Genomic DNA, 19153 nt, shown 5'->3' with positions numbered 1-19153 from the left:
ATATAATATATTAAATATTAATTAATCATATAATTTTTAGTTTATTTTATACTAAAAAATCATATATTTAAGTATATTATTATAGAATTTTAAAAGATAAAAAATAATATTATTATAGTTTTTTATTATTTTTAGTCTATAAAAGTATTGAAAGATTTGACAATCAATTTTGTTATTGTTTCTTACAATGTAACAAATTAAGTTTTAAATTTTTTTAAAAAAGATGCTTATATTTTGTATACAGTTGTACTTTAAATAAGATTGCTTTCAATAAAAAGATATCTATAAATAATAAAAAAAATATAAAATTATAATTTACTTTAAAAATAAGAGAAAATTAGTCACTTGATCCCAAAATTTTGAATCATTCAAAACTTAATTACTAATTGAGTTAAAGTTTAAGGGACATAATTTTAAATTAAATATTTAAAATTGTAGTTGTTTTCTAAAAATAATTAATATTTCATTAACGTAAAAATCATGTGTCCAATCCCAAATCTTTTCGACATCGTCGCCGTGAAATGAAGCAACATCTTGGAACAACTCCCCCCCCCCCCCCCCCCCAAAAAAAAAAAAAAACCAGCTTGGAGCAGTAACCATTAGATTAAATGAAAAATAATAAATGGTGAGGACTTTCACCAGGATAATCACTAGCAGAGAAGACCCAGGAGAGATTCGGATTTCTTGAATTGAACATCAAATTTTTTTTTAAAAAAAAGAATTGATCAAAATATTTTAGTTTTTGGAAAGACAAAAAGTGAAATCTACCGCCCAAATATATGAAGCTATGCACCATCCCTTAAAAGTACCAGGCCATGCTTCCAATAAAGAGGAGGCACTTGAGAGTGAAAGTTTTTGGTCCAAAAATAGAAATAAAAATGAAATATCCCAATATAGCCAACTTGCTGATCCTCAATGCAGGAATAATTTCAATTAAAAATTATGAATGGGACTTAATTATTAATGAATCTTAAAAATATATGAAATTTTAGTTTAATTTAATATTAAAATAGAAATAATTTTAACAATAAAAAATTAAAATATCATTAACTTGTTATACAGAATCATTTGTTGTTAATTTTAAATTGACATGTCAATAATTATATAAGACTTAATATTAGTTCTTCAGTCACAAATAGCAATATTGATTATTAAATTACTAACCTAGTAATTTATAAATGATGTTAGTAAATTAATAAATAAAGTTAGTAAATTAACATCTCATGTTGTTGCTTATTTGATAAATGGATATAATTTACAACTTATAATAATAAGTTAATAAATAAAGTAAGAAAATTAATAACTAATAATTTTACATAACAATTGAATTATATTTTAATTTTTTTACTGTTAAAATTATTTTTATTTTAATTTTTTTTGAATTGAATTGAAGTTTCAAATTTTTTGAAACCCACTAATAATTAAATCTGATATATCATTCTTGAAATTCTTTCAAAATAATATATAAAATATAAAATAAATATGTGAGATAATATAATCTTTTATTTTTATAATTTTATTGGGTTTTACTTTTAATCCTCATAATTTTTTTTAATATTTTTAATCTCTTTGAAAACTAAAATTTTTGAAAAATAAAAATTATAGAAACTTAAAAAGTAAATATTATCTAATTTTTTCAACCTATATAAACTGAAAATATTAAAAAAGTTATAGAGAGTGAAAATAAAATTTAATAAAATTATAAAAATTAAGGATTGTGTTTTCCCAAAATATACAGTATTTGTATTATTTTGGCGGGTTCGTCCAGAGATTTCTTCTTGGAAGTCAGAAAGCAGTTAATATCCCTCTTGGCCCAGAGCGAGCCTAGCTGTTGTTGTCTTTGGACCCTAATGCCTCCTTGCCCATAATTCTTTTGTCCCCATTATCAATTTATCATGCTCTCTCCCTTCTACTTTCAAATTCAAAGCCACTCTCCTCAGATTTTCTTTCTCTATAGCAAGCTTGCTTTATTCCTCCAAAACCAAAACACTTGGAAGATTCACAAACAAGGAAACAAGGAGGTACACAGGGAGAGATATGAAGATCCAATGTGATGTGTGCGAGAAAATGGAAGCTTCAGTGTTCTGTGCTGCAGACGAAGCTGCTCTCTGCCATGGATGTGATTCCAGCATCCACCACGCCAACAAGCTCGCTGTCAAACACATGCGCTTCTCTCTTCACCACCCCACCTCTAAAGATTCCCCTCTCTGTGATATCTGCCAAGTACTTCCTCTCTCTCTCTCTCTCTCTATCTATCTATCCTTTCAATCCAAATCTAACAGACGAATCTGATCTTTAGAGCTCTGTTTCTGTGTTGCAGGAGAAGCGAGCGTATCTATTTTGCAAAGAAGACAGGGCAATACTATGCAGAGAATGTGACCTTAGCATCCACAGAGCCAACGAGCACACCCAGAAACACAGCAGGTTTCTTCTCACGGGCGTGAAGCTTGCTGATTCTTCCTCTGGGGATCCATCTTCATCTTCCAGCAATGTTATCGCTACTGAGCATAAGAGAGTCGATAATGGATGTCGTGGAGCAAGAAGATCGTGTCGGAATTCTAACATGAACAGCAGACCCAGATGGGATTGCAATAATAATAATAATAATGAGAATTTCAGTTCTTCAAATTCAGTAGTGAATTCTGATACTATGATTAGCGACACAGAAGCGGTTTCGACGAGCAGCTTTTCAGAATACTTGATTGAGACGATTCCTGGGTATTGCTTTGAAGACCTCATTGATTCTTCGTTTCCACCTCTCTGTAAGGTTTGCTATACACCCTGCTTCTAGCGAATGAGATAGGATTTAGGGCTTGTTTGGCAAATTTAGGGGAGATTAAGGCGCAAAAGAGCCATCACGCTGATTAATAGATGAGTTGTTTGATGCGTCACGTTTTGTTGAAAATTTAATAGATTCCTTCATTTTCTTATTCCGATAATTTTGGTTCTTTTTTTTTTAAATAGCGCAGTCAATCAGAGCTATCTTCGCAAGAACTTAACTGACAAATTCAGTCATTTAAGTTATTTATGAAGACAGAATAATAAAGAATAAGGAGTAGATTAAAATAGTACTTCCTGATAGTTAATATAAGACAAAATTTTGATTTTTTTTTAATATAAGGCAACATTCTAAAAATTATTTTTTTCCATTTTACTCTTCATTGATTTTTTGTACTTTGAATTTTTAAAAATAATTTATTATAATTATTAATTGTAAAGAAAAGTAAAATTGAAAAGTCATATTTTTTTAATAATTTTACGATATAACTGTATTTTTTAATAGAACAGAAAGATGAAAAGTCTCTTTTTATTGCCATTCCTTTGATACAGTTAAACACTGGTCTGTCCGCTCTCCTGGCAAAGAGCATTAGATTTGACATGGGTTTTAGAAGTTTTGATGATGTCTAATATGACGTTCTTACTGCAGAATCAGGATAAGCATGATCCAACGTTTGGTGATGAAGAAGAAGAAGAAGAAGAAGAAGATCTACAATTTGGAATGTGTTTATATCCAAAAGCAAAAGCTGCAGAAGAAATCTTGAAATGGAAGCAAAATGGCTTTCGATAATCTGTTAAACTGTTTTGCTCGATTTCTTCTAAGTTCTATTACGATGTCCTCTGTCCAAGTGTTTGATTTGTTAATACGTAGTTTTGTTCTTTTCTTCGTTTTCTTTCTTCCGTAATCTTTTCATTTATGTTAGTTTTCTTTTCCCTCTTCTCGTGATATTTTTATCTTTCTTTTTTTTTTTGATAAGAGATATTTTTATCCTTCTTCGGCTGAGTGAATTATACAAGTGGACATAATTCTCTCTTTGGCTCATTTATTGCCAAGTGCCAACCAATGGCTTTTATTTCAACTCCCTCATCGACACGTAAATGTTTCTAATGCCCCTCCCTTCCAAAATTCTCATTCTCACTTTTCTTGGCCTCGTTCTCATTCTTAATTTTCTTTTTTTACGTTTTTTTTAACCTCGTTCTCATTCTTACTTTGGAGTTATCCACATAAAGAAATTAATAAATAACTTAAATTTTAACAAGATGTAATTGTATTTTACTAAAATATTGTAATTTATTATAATGTCTTCATGAGTTTACTTTAATTACTGAACGGTAAATTGTCAGAAAAGTTAATTAGTACTTTCATGAAAACACACACATATATATAATCACGATTATTTGGTAAGAGAAAGAGTTAATGTGCACTCATTTTAACAAGTAAATAAATAAAAATGTGTATTTAAAAGGAAAGGAAGATAGAAAATAATGTATAAGAATAAAACAAATAATTCAATACATATACATGCACTACTATTTTTTTTTTAATAAACAAAAGTTTAGGTAAGTTAGGTTTTGAACACTCATTAACGTCAGGTATGTCTTTAGATTTAAAGAATGCTTATAGATATACTTATAAATTATCCATTAAAAAAGTTTTTGTATCAACAGTGAAATTTTAACTTATAATTTTGTAGGTTATGAGTTAAATTTTTATCAATTGTACCAACTTTTATTAGTTATGTGTACAATTATTTTAGTGCATGTAATTTAGGTTGAGCCAGTATAATGTCTTGCCATTTTGAAATAATACATCTAAGCCTTCTTTTCTTATTTATTGATTGATGATTGATAAATGAAAAAAGTACGATTCATTCAAACCCAAAAATGTAATTGAGGCACTAGATGACTATTAATTAATTAAGTAGAAGAATTCCACAGTGATTGGTTTAAGTGGAATGGACCCAACTTTTCTTAATCACTGTCTAAAGTTACATTGGTAGAACTATTTCTATTCAAGCCTTATAACATTGGAATGTGACTCTCTAGTACAAGATTATTAATTATAGATAAATATAAAAAAAAATTAAGGAGAACAATAAATGAACTAATTTTAACACTAATTTCTACAAAAGTTATAGATGTTAAAAAATTAAGGGTAAAGTAGTAAATTTAATCACGTATTATTTTTTCATGAACATCAATAGTCTAAATTATCAGATGATGCGAAATAAACTATGATCTTCCAAATACGGAGCATCTAATAGCCCGTTATTAACTTTAATGAATGTACATTATGTGGGCCAGACACGTGACACTCTTTAGCAAGTGTAAAGGTGTAAATTTAGCCATAAGCTATTTTTTGAGGGGTACTGGATAGCCTTTATTATAAAAAATAGACCATCCAATACATTTCATCAATTTTAACTAAACACAATTTATTTTTATATTTATGACACCTATAACACGTCAATCTCTCTAATCTTCTTGCATTCATTTTCAATCTCAGCTCAAGAAGAAGGGATTCAAAGAATTTTTATCTGAAGGCATCCACAAGGATGGCGCCAATAAAGGATAAGTTTAATTTTACTATGCATGAGAGAAGCTTAATTTTAGATTAATTTAGCTATGAATTATTTCTTCTACTTTGTTGGCATCGTCTTCGTGAATGTCTTCAGATAAGAACTCTTTGAACTTTTTCTTATCGAGTTGAAACTGAGAAAGAAAGCAAAAAAATTGGAGAGATTGATGCATTATAAGTCTCATATGTCTAAAAATAAATGATATTTGATGGAAAAGTGTTGGATGATCAGCTTTTTTATAATAAAGGCTACCCAGTGCTCCTCCAAAAATAATTCGTAACTAAATTTACACATTTACACATGCTGATGTAGAGTACTCATGGAGTACCATATATCATTATAGGCCTCACATAATGTTGGTCCACTAAAGTTAATAGCGAGTTATTGGGTACTCCGTTTTTGAAAGTTCGTGGTTTATTTCGCATCATCTGATAGTTTAGACTACCAGATGTTCATAAAAAAATAGTATATGACTAGATTTGTACCTTTACCCAAAAATCAAATTGAAAATTACATTCAAAAATACAAAAACCTTGATAGTACTATTTTATATAAATTACAAAGAATTAAAGTGCATTTTTTTCTATATTTTTCTTCGAGGACCGCTAGACACCTTGTATTTTCTAGATGAGCAAGAATGTCCCTTCATTAGTAATCTGTTAGTTTTGTCATTTTTTATGACATGGCATGTCCTTTAATGTTAAGTTGTTCTTGAACTTTTTTTTTAAAAGCATTAGACACTCTGCAATTTCTTTCCTTCAAGGGTTGTTGAGTGCCCTATACTAATAAGTAGGGCATTTTTTCTACTGAATCACTTTTTAGATGAGCAAAAATCTCCCTTGGTTAATAGATCACTAATGAATCACTAACAGAGAGGGATTTTTACTCATGTAGAAAATGGTTTAGGAAAAATGTTGTACTTATTAGTACAAGGTGCTTGACACTCTTTAATAATAAGAATAGAAAAAAATGCACTTTAACCCAATTATAAATTTAATTCAAAATTACAAAAATTGGAAATGGACTTATGCAATGCTCAACAATCATAAACCTCAGAAAATAGATGCATATAAAAACAAAATTATATTGCCATTGTTAAAAAAAAGCATATAAAAATAATTTAAATATCATGAATGCTGACTTTTTTTTTTTAAATAACATTCAGATAATCCAAGTCAATTGATCCAAAATTGGTGATTTGTGGGGATTGGACAACAACTAACAATATAATGGTACGTACATTGTTGAATCAACATAAAGTGTTTGAAATTGACAAGTTGTGTGGAAGAACAAAGGATTTGGGTGATTGTGATTTGTCATGGCCTGAAAAAGGGTTTACCCTCACATCTTAGTGCTATTGGGAAGGCAAATAGCAATACAAGCTTGGTTCCCAGATGATGAAAGCTCGTGGGAATAGTCTTGTTCAACTACTACCAGACTTGAGGCAAACTGACAGATAACCAACCAGTGAGAGGGACCACCAATACAGCACGGCCTCTTGCTTTGCGTTGTTTTTCTTGTACATTAATTGTAATGCTGGACCCTTAAAGGCACATGGTCCCATTTTGATGTCCATTACTTCCGCAAAGCTAAGTGTCCAGCGCGTGTTTGTATGCGCCTATATACATATTACTCCCTCCCATACTAAATATAAGAGCTAATTATTAATTTATTTAAGAAGTCAGATAAATTATTTATTTATACAAAATATGTTTTTTTAAATATTCCTGTTTAATCATTTATTTTAAATATTACCCCTTACAAAGATAATTTTTGCGATCAACATGGGTAATTTGAAAATAAATAAATGAGACAAATTAAAATCTTAGATTTAGAATTAAAATAAACCTTTGAACCAGTTCTTATATTCAAAATTGTAGAAAGTAATAAGAAGACTTGTTTGCCCATCTACTTTAATCTGTCTCTAAGTGAAAATGTAAACACTGCTTTTTAAGGAAAATTACCTGTCATCAGAACACACTAGTGAGGAAATTAGTAGCTGAACATGCACACACAAGTAAACATAAACTATGATGTAAACAAGCGAGCAACCACCCTCTCCCAAAACAAAAAAAAACAAAAACAAAAACAAACACACACACATCTCGTACGCCTCCAATTAAAAGTTCATTACAAAACACTTTAAAAATTATAACCTGCCAGATCATAATCATGGACTCCAAGCTTAGCCCTGCCACCCCATTACATGAGAAGGTTGAAAGGAAGGACATCAACTGTTTGCAGTTTGCACGAGTATTGGGATGCAGCAAGCAGCTGTAGGATGCTGATATATAACAGGTAAAGAGGGAAGTTGCAAATATAGGAAAATCATGTAGCAAGGGAAGCATATTTGGGGGGGGGGGGTTGGGAATTGAGGAGCCTGACTACCCTTATACGCAGAAAATGACATGAGGAAGATGAAACACAAAATTCTGCCCTAATACGTAGAAGAAATTAAATTACAAGTATGCATTACAGCAGTGTCATTCACACCCTTTCTTTTCCTTTCTTCTTCTTCTTCTTTTACATTCTTTTATTTCCACTCGCCTCTCCCTATTATACACAGTTCCCCAGGGGTAGAATAAAAAGGAATAAGATGTTGAAATACCTTTTGAACTGTTTTACAAACAGCGAAATTAATGAAAGAATTACACCTGTAATTGAAAATGTTGTATTTTCTCAGCGGGAGAACCCTGCAAAAAATGAAGCCCCAAATTTTTATGCCTGTATTACATGATTTGAATATAGTTCACGGCAAAAGTATCCCAGAATAGTTTGCAATACCTTTCGAAAGGATCAGGAGGTATAAGCAAAGAGTCTATCTGCAATACTTGTCCGGCATATTGGACACTCAGAACAAGCAAGTGAACATGATTCACACACTGCAAATGGACACAATTATTAGATAATTTATGATGAAAGTCTGAAGGAAAATGGCCAAAAACATGCAAAGGATGATGGTTTAGAGAAACTAGATAAAGGCTTACAACAGAAGTGCCGGCAAGGGAGAAGAACTGCTGCCGTTGGCGATTCAAAGCATACTTTACAAACATGGGAATTGGCGTCTCCGTTCCCAAGGTAGTTAAGTTCTTTTTCTTTCATCTCTTGCATGCGTGCCTGAGACCATATAGTACAGACCCAAAACAATCTATTAGTAACACTAATCGTAGGAAATTGAACACATCATATCATGAAATGTACGGATAACTGCACCAGCATTGTTACCTTGAGACGAACAACAAGGGATTCATCCTTGGGAACATCTGATTTCAGCACATCCGAGACCTGCTCCATGGGGACATTATTACTTCCAATGTCGTTATTTTCTGGACCATTAATAATGTTTTCTGCGCCATCACCATTTTGTTCATCAATGTTTGACTCAAGGACGGAACCTCCTTCTTTCTTGAACTTTGCAACAAGAACCCACATATTTGCTAAATCATTTTCCAAGGCTGCTTCTCTTTTCTCTGCCTCTTCAGCTTTTTTCCTGTACTCCTCTTCCACAAATTCTTTTTCAGCTAATGCGGCCTCAAGAGCTGCCTCCCGTTGTTTCCTAGCCTCTAGTTCCATCTTTATATCTTCTGCTTCAAGACTCCATGCCTCAAAGCCATCTAAAACAGCTGAAAATTCATTAGCGCGGCTGGAAGTCCTACCCTTCCTCCCAGATCTCGCATCATTATACTTGCGGTTAAGACCATTAGAAGTTTGCAAACTGGAACTCCGAGAGTTGGCCAGCTCTCGAGCAGCAATCAATTCCTTTTCCAGTTTTGCATTATGCAATGAAAGTTTTGTTACTTCACCAGCTAAATTCTTAAGTTCCACTGCAGCAGCAGAGGCCAGTTCCTTGGCATAAGAGGCTTCTTCAGATAGCTTCTGATTCTGCACACGCAACCCACTATTGTCTTCAGACAGTTGAACTTGCTCTAGCTTTAGTTTTTCATTTTCAATCTCCTGAAAATGGGAGAGCAAAAATATTAATTGGTTAGGACTGGATGGCAAAAATAATCATATCGTGTAATAAAGTAATAATCAAGTATCTGCATATATTTAGTTAAGACGGTATCCTGAAAGAAGTTTGAGTTAAGCTTGAAAAAGCAATCTTAACAACATGAGGGGAAGCAATAAATATTCATAGGCAGGGACAACAAAATTAATTAAAAATAAAACCGAATAAAGCAATGGTAGGGACGTAGGGTACAATGTTTAAGGGAACATGATCCATAAAGCCAGGCTACTAAAAGTAGACTTGAGTTACCTGAAACTGGATTTTCTTTTTCAACTCATCAATGTTCTCCTCAGCTACAGAATGTTCAGAAGATACCAACGAACTACTACTGGAAATTGCTTCCATTTGTAGCCCCATCTGCTTCACCTTTTCTTGTAATTCTTTGTTCTCTGAACACTGAGAAAAAGGCAAAGATATCAACATTGGCAAGGTATTTTGGCACTTATCAGCATTTTCAAACACAAATAACATAAAACGAGAAAACTTCAAAGAAAATACAAAGTAGAATAACTTAGTAAAAGGCAAACTCATACCTTATTATCGAGTTGTTCCTGGAGGACACGATTGTCTGCTGATTTTATCTATAAATATTCAAAGTAGTACAATGTGAGCCAACTAGAATTACGAACAAACTCATTCTTTCTTCCAAAGAATGAATCAAACATATAAAATGCTATGGCTAAATAACCAGCAGAGAAATTTCATATTTGGACTAACAACATGACTCTAAAAAAGCTAGTATGGTCAAAATAGTAATCACCTCCAGCTCAAAGGCCTTTTCATTATATTGAGTCATTAATCTTGTCACTGTCTGCAAAACAAACCCAAAAAGAGAACAAGACGAGAACAGTTGAGCTTTGTATTTAAAGATAGAAATTTCAACCCTGTAAGAGTATTTAGATAGTTTTGCTATTAACACAGCTACCTGTTGCATCTCAACAAATGATGTGCTAGCTATTGAAGCTTCACCATTCTCAATAATTCTTCGTTCTAAAACCCTCATTTGTTGCTTTTTTTCTTGGATATCAAGCTCCAAGTTCTGAATCTGCAATGAAGAAAGCATGTCTATTTATTTAACCGACTGCAAAGAAGACAAGTATATAAATTAGCAACACACAGCATTTCTGTTAGAACAGAGCACACTACTGGTTTTGTGTTGTTAATTGTCTTAGTTCAATTGTTAATGAACCTTGTAGTAATTAATTTTTTTGTGTGGGATCTGTATGTAATTTTCCCTTATAATATCAACTTAAGAGTTAGATTAGACACTGAAGATATCAACAACAATGCAAAGAGAATCAAAGTAAAGGATTCTCAAATCCTGGCTAGCAGTAATCAGGGTGTTTAGACCCTAAATGAACAGAAATCCATGGACATATTGTCTATAATGGATAATAACGAAACTCACCAATATATTGGTAATATCTAGTTGTTCCTATGGCTAGATTAAGGATATCCCCAAGTAATTCTTAGCCCTTGTTATCATCTACAAATGTATTTGAGTCCAGCGCGCTAGTAAGACAAGGTATGTACCTGAGTTTTGCAGCTTTCAGGGTCATTTACAGACTGCTCCATCAAGCGCTTCAGAGTGCTGGTACTAAAAGCAATATCTCCAGCAAGCATCTTGACTTGCTCAACAAGAAGATCCATTTGATCAGACGTTGCCATCCCTCCCTACAATTCAATAAGAAGTCAACATATATATTTCATTAGGGTATGCAGTAACTAGTAAGCAACCAATTAAAAGAACAAAACTGTAGCGAAATAAATTTATGCCCAAGAAAAATGAGCAAATAAGCATGTTATGAATCAGAGAAAAACACATTATAGTCCTAAAATGTATAAATTTTATCATCTCATAGTTAACTCTGCTAATCAGAACTGTCGAATTCTCCTCTAATGCTGATTCTCGTCACCCAAATGCCTCCTCTCAAGCCATTATACATATTACTCTTACTCTCAAGGTTCACCAGCTTTACAGTGTGGCAGGATGGATTGCAAGGGATGGAACAACAAGGAAAATGAACAATGGGTTATACCATTTTCAGGAGTTTTTTAAAGATTGAATGAATGGGAAAAGAGAAATTCCAAGATCCCTCTTTTCCATTGAACGCCCAAATCTTTTTGTCCTTCCAAATTTAAAATCTTGGGAAGGATTGAAATGGACAAAATATACAATTACAATTATATCCTCTTCAGCTAAAAACCTGACAGAACCACATTCTAGTCATAAGGATAATTGGGAAAAATATAAACCGTTCCATTCCATCCATGACTCCCTCCATTCCCTCATTAAACACCCCAACAATGGAATAGCACGTGACTTGCCATTCCACTCCATACTTTACTAATTCCATTATATGTCATTCCATTCTATCAATCGATTCTCTCAGAAACTCCCAAGATTGGCTCATATATTTGCCCATCTCCTTCAGTGCAAAACTTCAACCCCTAATTTGCCCCAAACTTCTAGTAAGCTGTTTTCTCCATATAGAGACTAGAAACACAGGCTTGAAGACAAACTTTGACAAATGCCCATGGATGATAGAACCTAGAAATTTAGACAACTGAGACACACCACATGACATTTTGATGATAAAATATAAGTATATAACAAGTATATGAAATCAAGCATGATTATACCATTGAAAGCTTTGTTCCATTGATCAGGTCACCAGCTTGTGTTGATTCAGTGATTGTACTGCTTGTTGGGGAGGGTTCTTCATTCCATCTACTTAACGATCTTCTATGTCTAACATCATGAGACAGATCGGATGACATCACAGAACCATCTTTTTTATTCTCACTTTCAGTCAACAGGGAATCATCACGTAAGGCATCATATTTCTATAAATACAAGAATAAAAGGTTATCAAATACCATTTAAAAAAAACTACTAGAAAAGGATAACCATACTGTGGGAAAGTTCATTCAGATGTTAAACCTCATAAATTATCAACACTTGAAACCAAACATACGGGAGATAAAGAAAAAGCGCTGATCAATAAGAGTTGAAACAAAATCACCACCTTAGCTTTGAATGAACCTGGAATCGAACATGATAATAATACTAATAATCCGACAACTATTAAGATTTAGAATAAGAAAATCTAAGCCTGCTACTATTGTCTTCAAATTTTAATAAAAACTTAAAAACACTTCAACACATAGAACAGAATATAATTCACAATAATTCTTTCAAGGAGGAGCTCACATCATCCTCACCAACCGAGTGAATTCGTTGGTGGCTGGGGATATCAGTTAGAATTCCAGGAATTGTATTCTTTGAAGAAACAAGAATAAGCTTTGTGAGCCTTTGGATCCTACTCATAAGTGCAGCCTTGGCATCCTCTTCTTCCTCCAATCTTGATTGCATTTTTACTTGACCTTCTTCCAACTACTCATAAAAAGGCAGTATGAGAAGCAGATCAAGTTACACAATTACAAACCTTCATGACAATCAGAAAATGAAATACGATTAAGGAATAGCTTAAAACCTTCTGCTTTAGGCTCATTATCTCCTCTGGATTGACACCAGCTAACACTCCCTTCTTCAGTTGATCAAGTTCTTCTTTGAGGCTTGAAATTTCTCTTTGGTATTTCTTAATAAGAGATTTTTCATCAATAATCTGTTGAAGAAAGAGTTCGAGAGAATCAGGAACCTCAGTTACTACTTAAGGACATGCAATTCTATATTTAATCAGTAGTTTTACAGCTAACCTTATTGCGTGAAGCATATATTTCAACTCGTTTTGCCCTACTAGCAAATTTGAATGTGTTGTGAGTTTCCTCCATATTACTGGATGCTGGAGTGACTGTGCATATAAGCTGTTGCCATATTACATCAAACATTAATATAGTACTCATTTAAGCAGTCTAAATGGTGTTCTAATATGTCCGTAGGAAGAAGCAAAAGATTAAAAGAAAAAAAGAGAGAGAAAAAGAGAAAACACATATGATAGCCAAACACTTGTACGCAAATAAAGGACAGCAGTTCACAGTAACTAATTGAATCTACAATACAGTGCCAAGAGTAGGAGCTCAAGCTCACCGAAACATGCCCACGCCCACTAAGCGAAGACTGAAGGAGGCGGGTAAGCTTTGAATCTCGATATGGAACATGAGATGCCTTCCCCTCACTCAGTTTTCCAATAACCTTCAAATTGAAGTTACAAGATCAAGACACATGCAATGATGACGAGAACGACGATGACAATGATTACTAATTATTATAATTATTAATATCATGAAATGGGTTAAGGTATAAATACGGAAGCAGTTAAGCTTTTTCAACCAAAGAGAGGAAGTGCTCTTTGACAGCTGATAAAGTAAGATAGGTATTTTTTGCATTAGCAGTCAACAGAATTAGATACAACTATAAAATCATTTTTGGTTGCCTGGTTCCCCATATTATCAGTCAAACCTCACAAATACATCAATTTCATCATTTATAAAAGGTTTGCTGTACATTTTACCAGGATGGAAATTGCATATTATCAAATAATAAAAAAAATATCCTCTGTAGCTAAAGGTGATGAAACTTTACACCTACAGTTCCAAGTGTCAAAAGACTTTTGTTGATGTAAGATCCTTCTTTTCTTCTGAGTCCTGTTGTTTCAGTTTTTGAGCTCTCAGATCCAGCCAGATCAATCAAGTTCTGAAAGAGACACAAGCAAAGAAACAAGATCAATTACTAAAAAAGCATCGCGTGCGTAGTATTTTCAGTAAATGCCAAACATTTTCATCATACAAGCTGAGAGAAGATCACTCCATCATAATCTTCACCATGAGCACTGCTTTCAATCATCTGCAGATGTATTGTTTAAGTAAGTGCGGGTCTCGTGATGTCCAGGCAGAAGGCAAGAATATAGAAACTAAGCAACTATTAAATGTTTGTGATGAAGAATCAGTTCCTACTCCTAGTGAGCACAGCAGCTTGCACTTGCACATAAATGTGTAGATATTCAAAAATCGAAAGCCTTCTGGATGGCCTTTTCATGATACATATTATTTCTTAAGGGAAAAGGAAGAAAATGTGGGAAAGAGGTCTTAAAACGAGAATTTACTATACCCAGAGTGTTTACCAGTGTAAAAATCGTGTGACTTCGGCTACTCAGGAGATTAAAATTATTTGATCCAACATGACGATGCTCTGCCATGAAAAAGAAAAACAAGCTAAAATGTTGCTTTTGTGTGAGACGATGCTCTGCCATGAAAAAGAAAAACAAGCTAAAATGCTGCTTTTGTGTGTGTGTGTGTGTGTGTGGGGAGGGCCCAGGGAGGGAGGATTAAATGACATTGTGACAAAAGAAACACCTTCTCCAGCTGCAATGAAGGAAAGTGCATGTCCAGGAGACAAAACAACTTCTTCTTTTATACCCTCAACATAAGTTCCCTGAAACACATGGCACCAAAAATACTCAATCAACAGAGATTCCATACATACATAAAAAAATAAGAAGTGTAAACTGTAAAATAAAATGAGAATCAAGCGAAAGGTCGACCAGTTCTGAATTACCAATCAGGTCATATTTTTCAATTTTAATTTTAACGTTCGGACACACAGATGCCATGGACAAATAAAAACAGGTACGTTTATATGCATGGAATCAGTATTTCAAAGAAGCGAATAATGGGAACAGAATAATCATAGATGAAATTCAAAAACATAAATATTATTAATAAGACTTAAATTTAAATTAAGAGTATATAGGTACAGAACCTGTGCATCTTCTCTCACGCGCAAATTTTGACCAGTTGGATCAAGCAAGTCATTGATCACCTGATAACAATTACCAATAAGAAATGGCGGCATATATCAACGTCTACAGAAAGAAATTTGATTAAAAGATTCACAAAACCTAACATGTCATAGTATGACAGTGTTGCAAGTAATAAAGATTGATTCTAGTGTCCCTTCATAAAGGGAGAAAATTTCATTAAAAAAAAAATTATGCAGCTAAAAGGTGATGGTGAAAGTGTTTGACACAATTACCTCATTGTAGATTTCAAGATATGACACTCGGAGTAAAAACTCTCTTCCTGGAGTCTGCCGCAAAAACACAATTATTGATGGATAGCAAGCAACTATAATGCGGATTTAATAAATAGCTAGTAACACAAATAAACTACGGTTTAAAGAAACACTTAAAATGCATCATAAAATAGGGGAAAGCAAAAATTAAACTGTAAACAGGCAGCAGTACCATACAAAATTTTAAAAAACCAATATCCAAGTGTCAAATAAAAACTATCTAGAGTCTTTACAGCTTAATAAAAAAAATATATTTATTAAATATGTAACCATAACGATTAATTGAAGAATCAACAAAGATACTCATACAAAACAAAACCAAGGTTACTAAGGAGCTGTAGCGAGTTGCAACATGAGCATCAATAGAGGCTTTTTGCCTCTAGCAGAGGCATTCTTTAAAACTAGAGGAAAACACAGCCTCTTGAGTTGTACTTTTCTTCACATATGAAGTGGGATTTGGGCGAGTGATTATAGAACGAGGATATCAATGATCTGACATTCAGGGGAAAGAACTCCGTGAATAAACTATTAAAGTTTACCTAGACGGAATATAAGAGGGACATGACATATATCTTCCTCTTAAACTCATCCAAGATTATGAGTTGACTTACTAGTTGAACAGTCACACTTGAAAGCATGACATGATCATAAAACAATGACATAACGCTGGACATTTATTTGTAAGATAAGCAGTGCATGACAGTAAGTTTGCGAGAATTCTTACATCTTGGATAATGCTGAAAACATCTTTAATAGCCAGCGGTATGACACCAGGACAATTTTGGTCTCCCTGCGCACATCATTATTGGAAAAAAAAAAGATGAGAATCACCATGACTGGAAAGGTCAATTCTCTAAAAATCTATTAATTTTAAAATATTTATAATTGAAGTGTTGGGTGTTCAAAAACTGGATAAAGAAATATGAAATAATGTCTAAGCCAATTGCTGACATCAAATCTCCAAAAGCTCATTGATGAGTATTTTTAAGGGGCCAGCTCATATATAGATACTATACATAAGGCAGCAAACTATAATCAGTAAAACATAAGCATAGGATCTTAATTCGCGAACCCCATAAAAATGTCATGCATAAAGAGCAGTATAACTCATACGCGCAGACTAACCATATTACAGCGGAACGCCATTGAGTATGGCAACATTAACTTCCTCAAAGACCACCAAGCCATAATAATAGCATCTTACTTTGTATAGTAGGATAAAGAAAACAATAACGATAGCAATAATGCGAGGTTAATAAAGGGGCGAGCAAGAACTAGTTATCAGAGAGCCAATGGTAAACAGGACTTATGATAAAGGCAATACTTCTTCAACAACCTATATGTAAAAAGGGAGTTGGAATCAATACATTAAATTCCATGTACTGAAAAGGAACATTTGTTTCTGGCAGCAATATCCACATCAAAACAGCATACGTACTCAAATTTGTGTATCACAGCTGCTAACTGCACCTGCTAAGATACCGAATCTAAAATACAGCTCCTTAGGAGTAATACCCCAACTATGCCTCTAATTCAATTGTTTAAACTCTAGCTTGTGTTCCTTTTCTGGAGTTAGTTGGCAATAGAATGAAGACTCAGTTGTATCATATCAAAAGTACTTCTGCAGTTGCCCATTTTACTAGCACTGCATCTGTTGTCTTTTAACTTAACTCCCTTAAATTATCAGTGCTTTCATAAGAACGATCTGAATCCTAGACATCGGCGCATTTGTAAATATCATCTCGGCTCCACACAAGTCCCGCAACTATTTGTAAATGTAGGTCAAAAGGTTTGAATTTACTCAAAAACTAGGCTTCTGAGAACTTATTTATTACCTACACTTCTTACAGAGCTGAATATTGACACTGATACTGATAGTGTAAGCTGTCATGTGGTGTATGCTTCTCGTTTAACATGGAACTCCGAAAAAGAAATACAACTCATTGACTAATAACCTATACTGATTAAAAAGATAATGGCCGGTAGCATAACTCTGCGTGATCATTGACTAGTAGAATGCAAAAGCAATAAAATAAAATTTACTTGCCAGCGTAAAACCTCTCAGATGGGAAGGTAAAAATAAGTGCATCAACTAAAACAATGACACTTACATGCATAGTATGTGTCTTTCCACTACTAGTCACACCGTATGCGAACACAGTTCCTGCAATATTTAGGATAAGTCATCTGTCGTAGTCAACTAGCTCCATTAGTCACTCTAACTCTAATCAGTTCAATCTAGTTTTCTAACCAGAAACATATCTTGGGAATGAACTCGTTTCCATTAAATTATTAGAATAAGTAGTTGTCGAATTAGGCTTTGCTCACACGTCTGATTGTAATTTAGAGTTGAATTAAACAGTCCATACCATTGACGCCTTCCATGGCAGCCTTCACTACAGGTTTAGCCGCTACTTCATACACTTCTTCTGACGTTGAATGGGCTCCAAAAACTCTGTCTGCCACAATCAGGCATGTCATATTTAATCAAATTTCACATAAAAACGCTCCATAGAGAATCAAGAAAAAGGCGGGGAGAAAACGAAGATGATACCAAATGCATAAGCAGTAGCTGGATTATATTCATTTTTGACAATCTTGTCACCGTCTGCATACCATGCAATCTCGTCGCCTTTCTGACACTCCCTCTCACTGCAATAAAATATACCGAATCGGACCACGCAATCAAAATTAGCTCAGATAACACAATGCACAAAATAAACAATTTGATTTTCCCCAATCCCATAGCCAATAGATCTGATACCAAAACCCCGGATCTAAGCATTACCTCAAGGGCCTAAATCGAATAGTCACTGAAATGCTATCCCGGGTCCGCGGTGCATCCAGGGCATCGGCAATCAACTCTTCCGACCCCAATTCTACAGGTGAACGACTGCCATAACCGGTTGGACCGTAATGCAATAACTCACCACGACCCAGACTTGGAGCCATGGATCGGCTACTGAGTCCACCGCCGGAGTTGAAAAACGATGCAGTAGAAGAGCACGAGCGAGGCATCAACCGTCCGCTCATGAACGAAGAAGATGAAGTGGACGAGTAGGGAGTGGAGGGCTTCCGGTGAGAAAACGGCGAGCTGCTCCTTGCTCGTGAGGACGAGGCCATTGAGTTCACTCACTGAGTTGGTGACTCAACCGGAACCAACAAAACATGTACCAGGGGAAGGAATGTGTCAGAGTCCTCACACGGATATGAAACAAAAGCAGAAACAAAAGCAGAGAACATTTGGTTCTCTTCGCTTTTTTTGGTCCATCTTCCTCTTTTTGAGGCTCTAATGATATTATTTCTCGAAGTAAAGCACAAAGAGACAGAGCAAGAGATTGTTTCTTCTTCTTTAAGGCTAAGTTGCAGTACAAGAGAGAGAAAGTGAGAGTGAGAGAGAGTAGTATGGGAGTGAGTAAGGGAGAAGATGAATAAAATGTGAGAAGCGCGGGCGAGAGAAGAATGGAGGAGGTGGTGGTTACTGGCCTATGCGTCGCCTGAGTTTAAATTCTTCTATTTCCATTTTTTTTAACAAAAAATGGATTTAAACTAATCGTGATGACGTGGCAGCTCTCTAGAGGTTGAGTGCCTGTGGGGTTTAAAGTGCAGGAAGCACTCTCGGTACTGTGACCAATGAAAGGCTCTGAAATATTATAAACCTGGAAATTTAGCGGGAACGACGAGCGATCTTTAATTTTATGACGGAAAAAAATCGAGCGGGTATTATTATTAATAAGATAAGATTTATTTGTT

At 34.1% G+C, this 19153-nt stretch overlaps 2 protein-coding genes across 3 annotated transcripts; one reads left to right on the top strand and one right to left on the bottom strand.

Annotated features, from left to right (window-relative positions):
- The first annotated feature begins 1851 nt into the window (after positions 1-1851).
- LOC129293987 (B-box zinc finger protein 20-like) lies at positions 1852-3803 on the top strand. 2 transcript variants are annotated; one of them, XM_054932155.1, is made up of 3 exons: positions 1852-2223; positions 2321-2767; positions 3428-3803. In XM_054932155.1, exons 1-3 carry the CDS (start codon positions 2038-2040, stop codon positions 3566-3568), a joined length of 774 nt encoding a protein of 257 aa, XP_054788130.1. In that variant the 5' UTR covers positions 1852-2037; the 3' UTR covers positions 3569-3803. The 2 variants fall into 2 exon arrangements, with proteins under 2 accessions (XP_054788130.1, XP_054788131.1); XM_054932156.1 differs by having other exon boundaries at positions 2321-2762; positions 3428-3555.
- Positions 3804-7778: 3975 nt separating this feature from the next.
- On the bottom strand, positions 7779-18885 carry LOC129293596 (kinesin-like protein KIN-7D, mitochondrial). The gene is made up of 25 exons (XM_054931648.1): positions 18189-18885; positions 17955-18052; positions 17770-17859; positions 17512-17564; positions 16125-16190; positions 15362-15415; positions 15089-15148; positions 14683-14761; positions 14451-14518; positions 14117-14173; positions 13919-14023; positions 13418-13522; positions 13087-13194; positions 12864-12995; positions 12581-12763; positions 12010-12213; positions 10900-11040; positions 10292-10411; positions 10127-10177; positions 9900-9947; positions 9616-9762; positions 8583-9311; positions 8345-8474; positions 8142-8239; positions 7779-8050 (listed from the first exon to the last, which is right to left on the bottom strand). Exons 1-24 carry the CDS (start codon positions 18521-18523, stop codon positions 8154-8156), a joined length of 3249 nt encoding a protein of 1082 aa, XP_054787623.1. The 5' UTR covers positions 18524-18885; the 3' UTR covers positions 7779-8050; positions 8142-8153.
- Between the last annotated feature and the right edge of the window lie 268 nt (positions 18886-19153).

Source organism: Prosopis cineraria, unplaced genomic scaffold (genome assembly GCF_029017545.1).
Source record: "Prosopis cineraria cultivar Desert tree isolate PC_DT_omini unplaced genomic scaffold, ASM2901754v1 PC14, whole genome shotgun sequence".
NCBI lineage: Eukaryota > Viridiplantae > Streptophyta > Magnoliopsida > Fabales > Fabaceae > Prosopis > Prosopis cineraria.
This window is presented reverse-complemented; position numbering and strand designations above follow the sequence as displayed.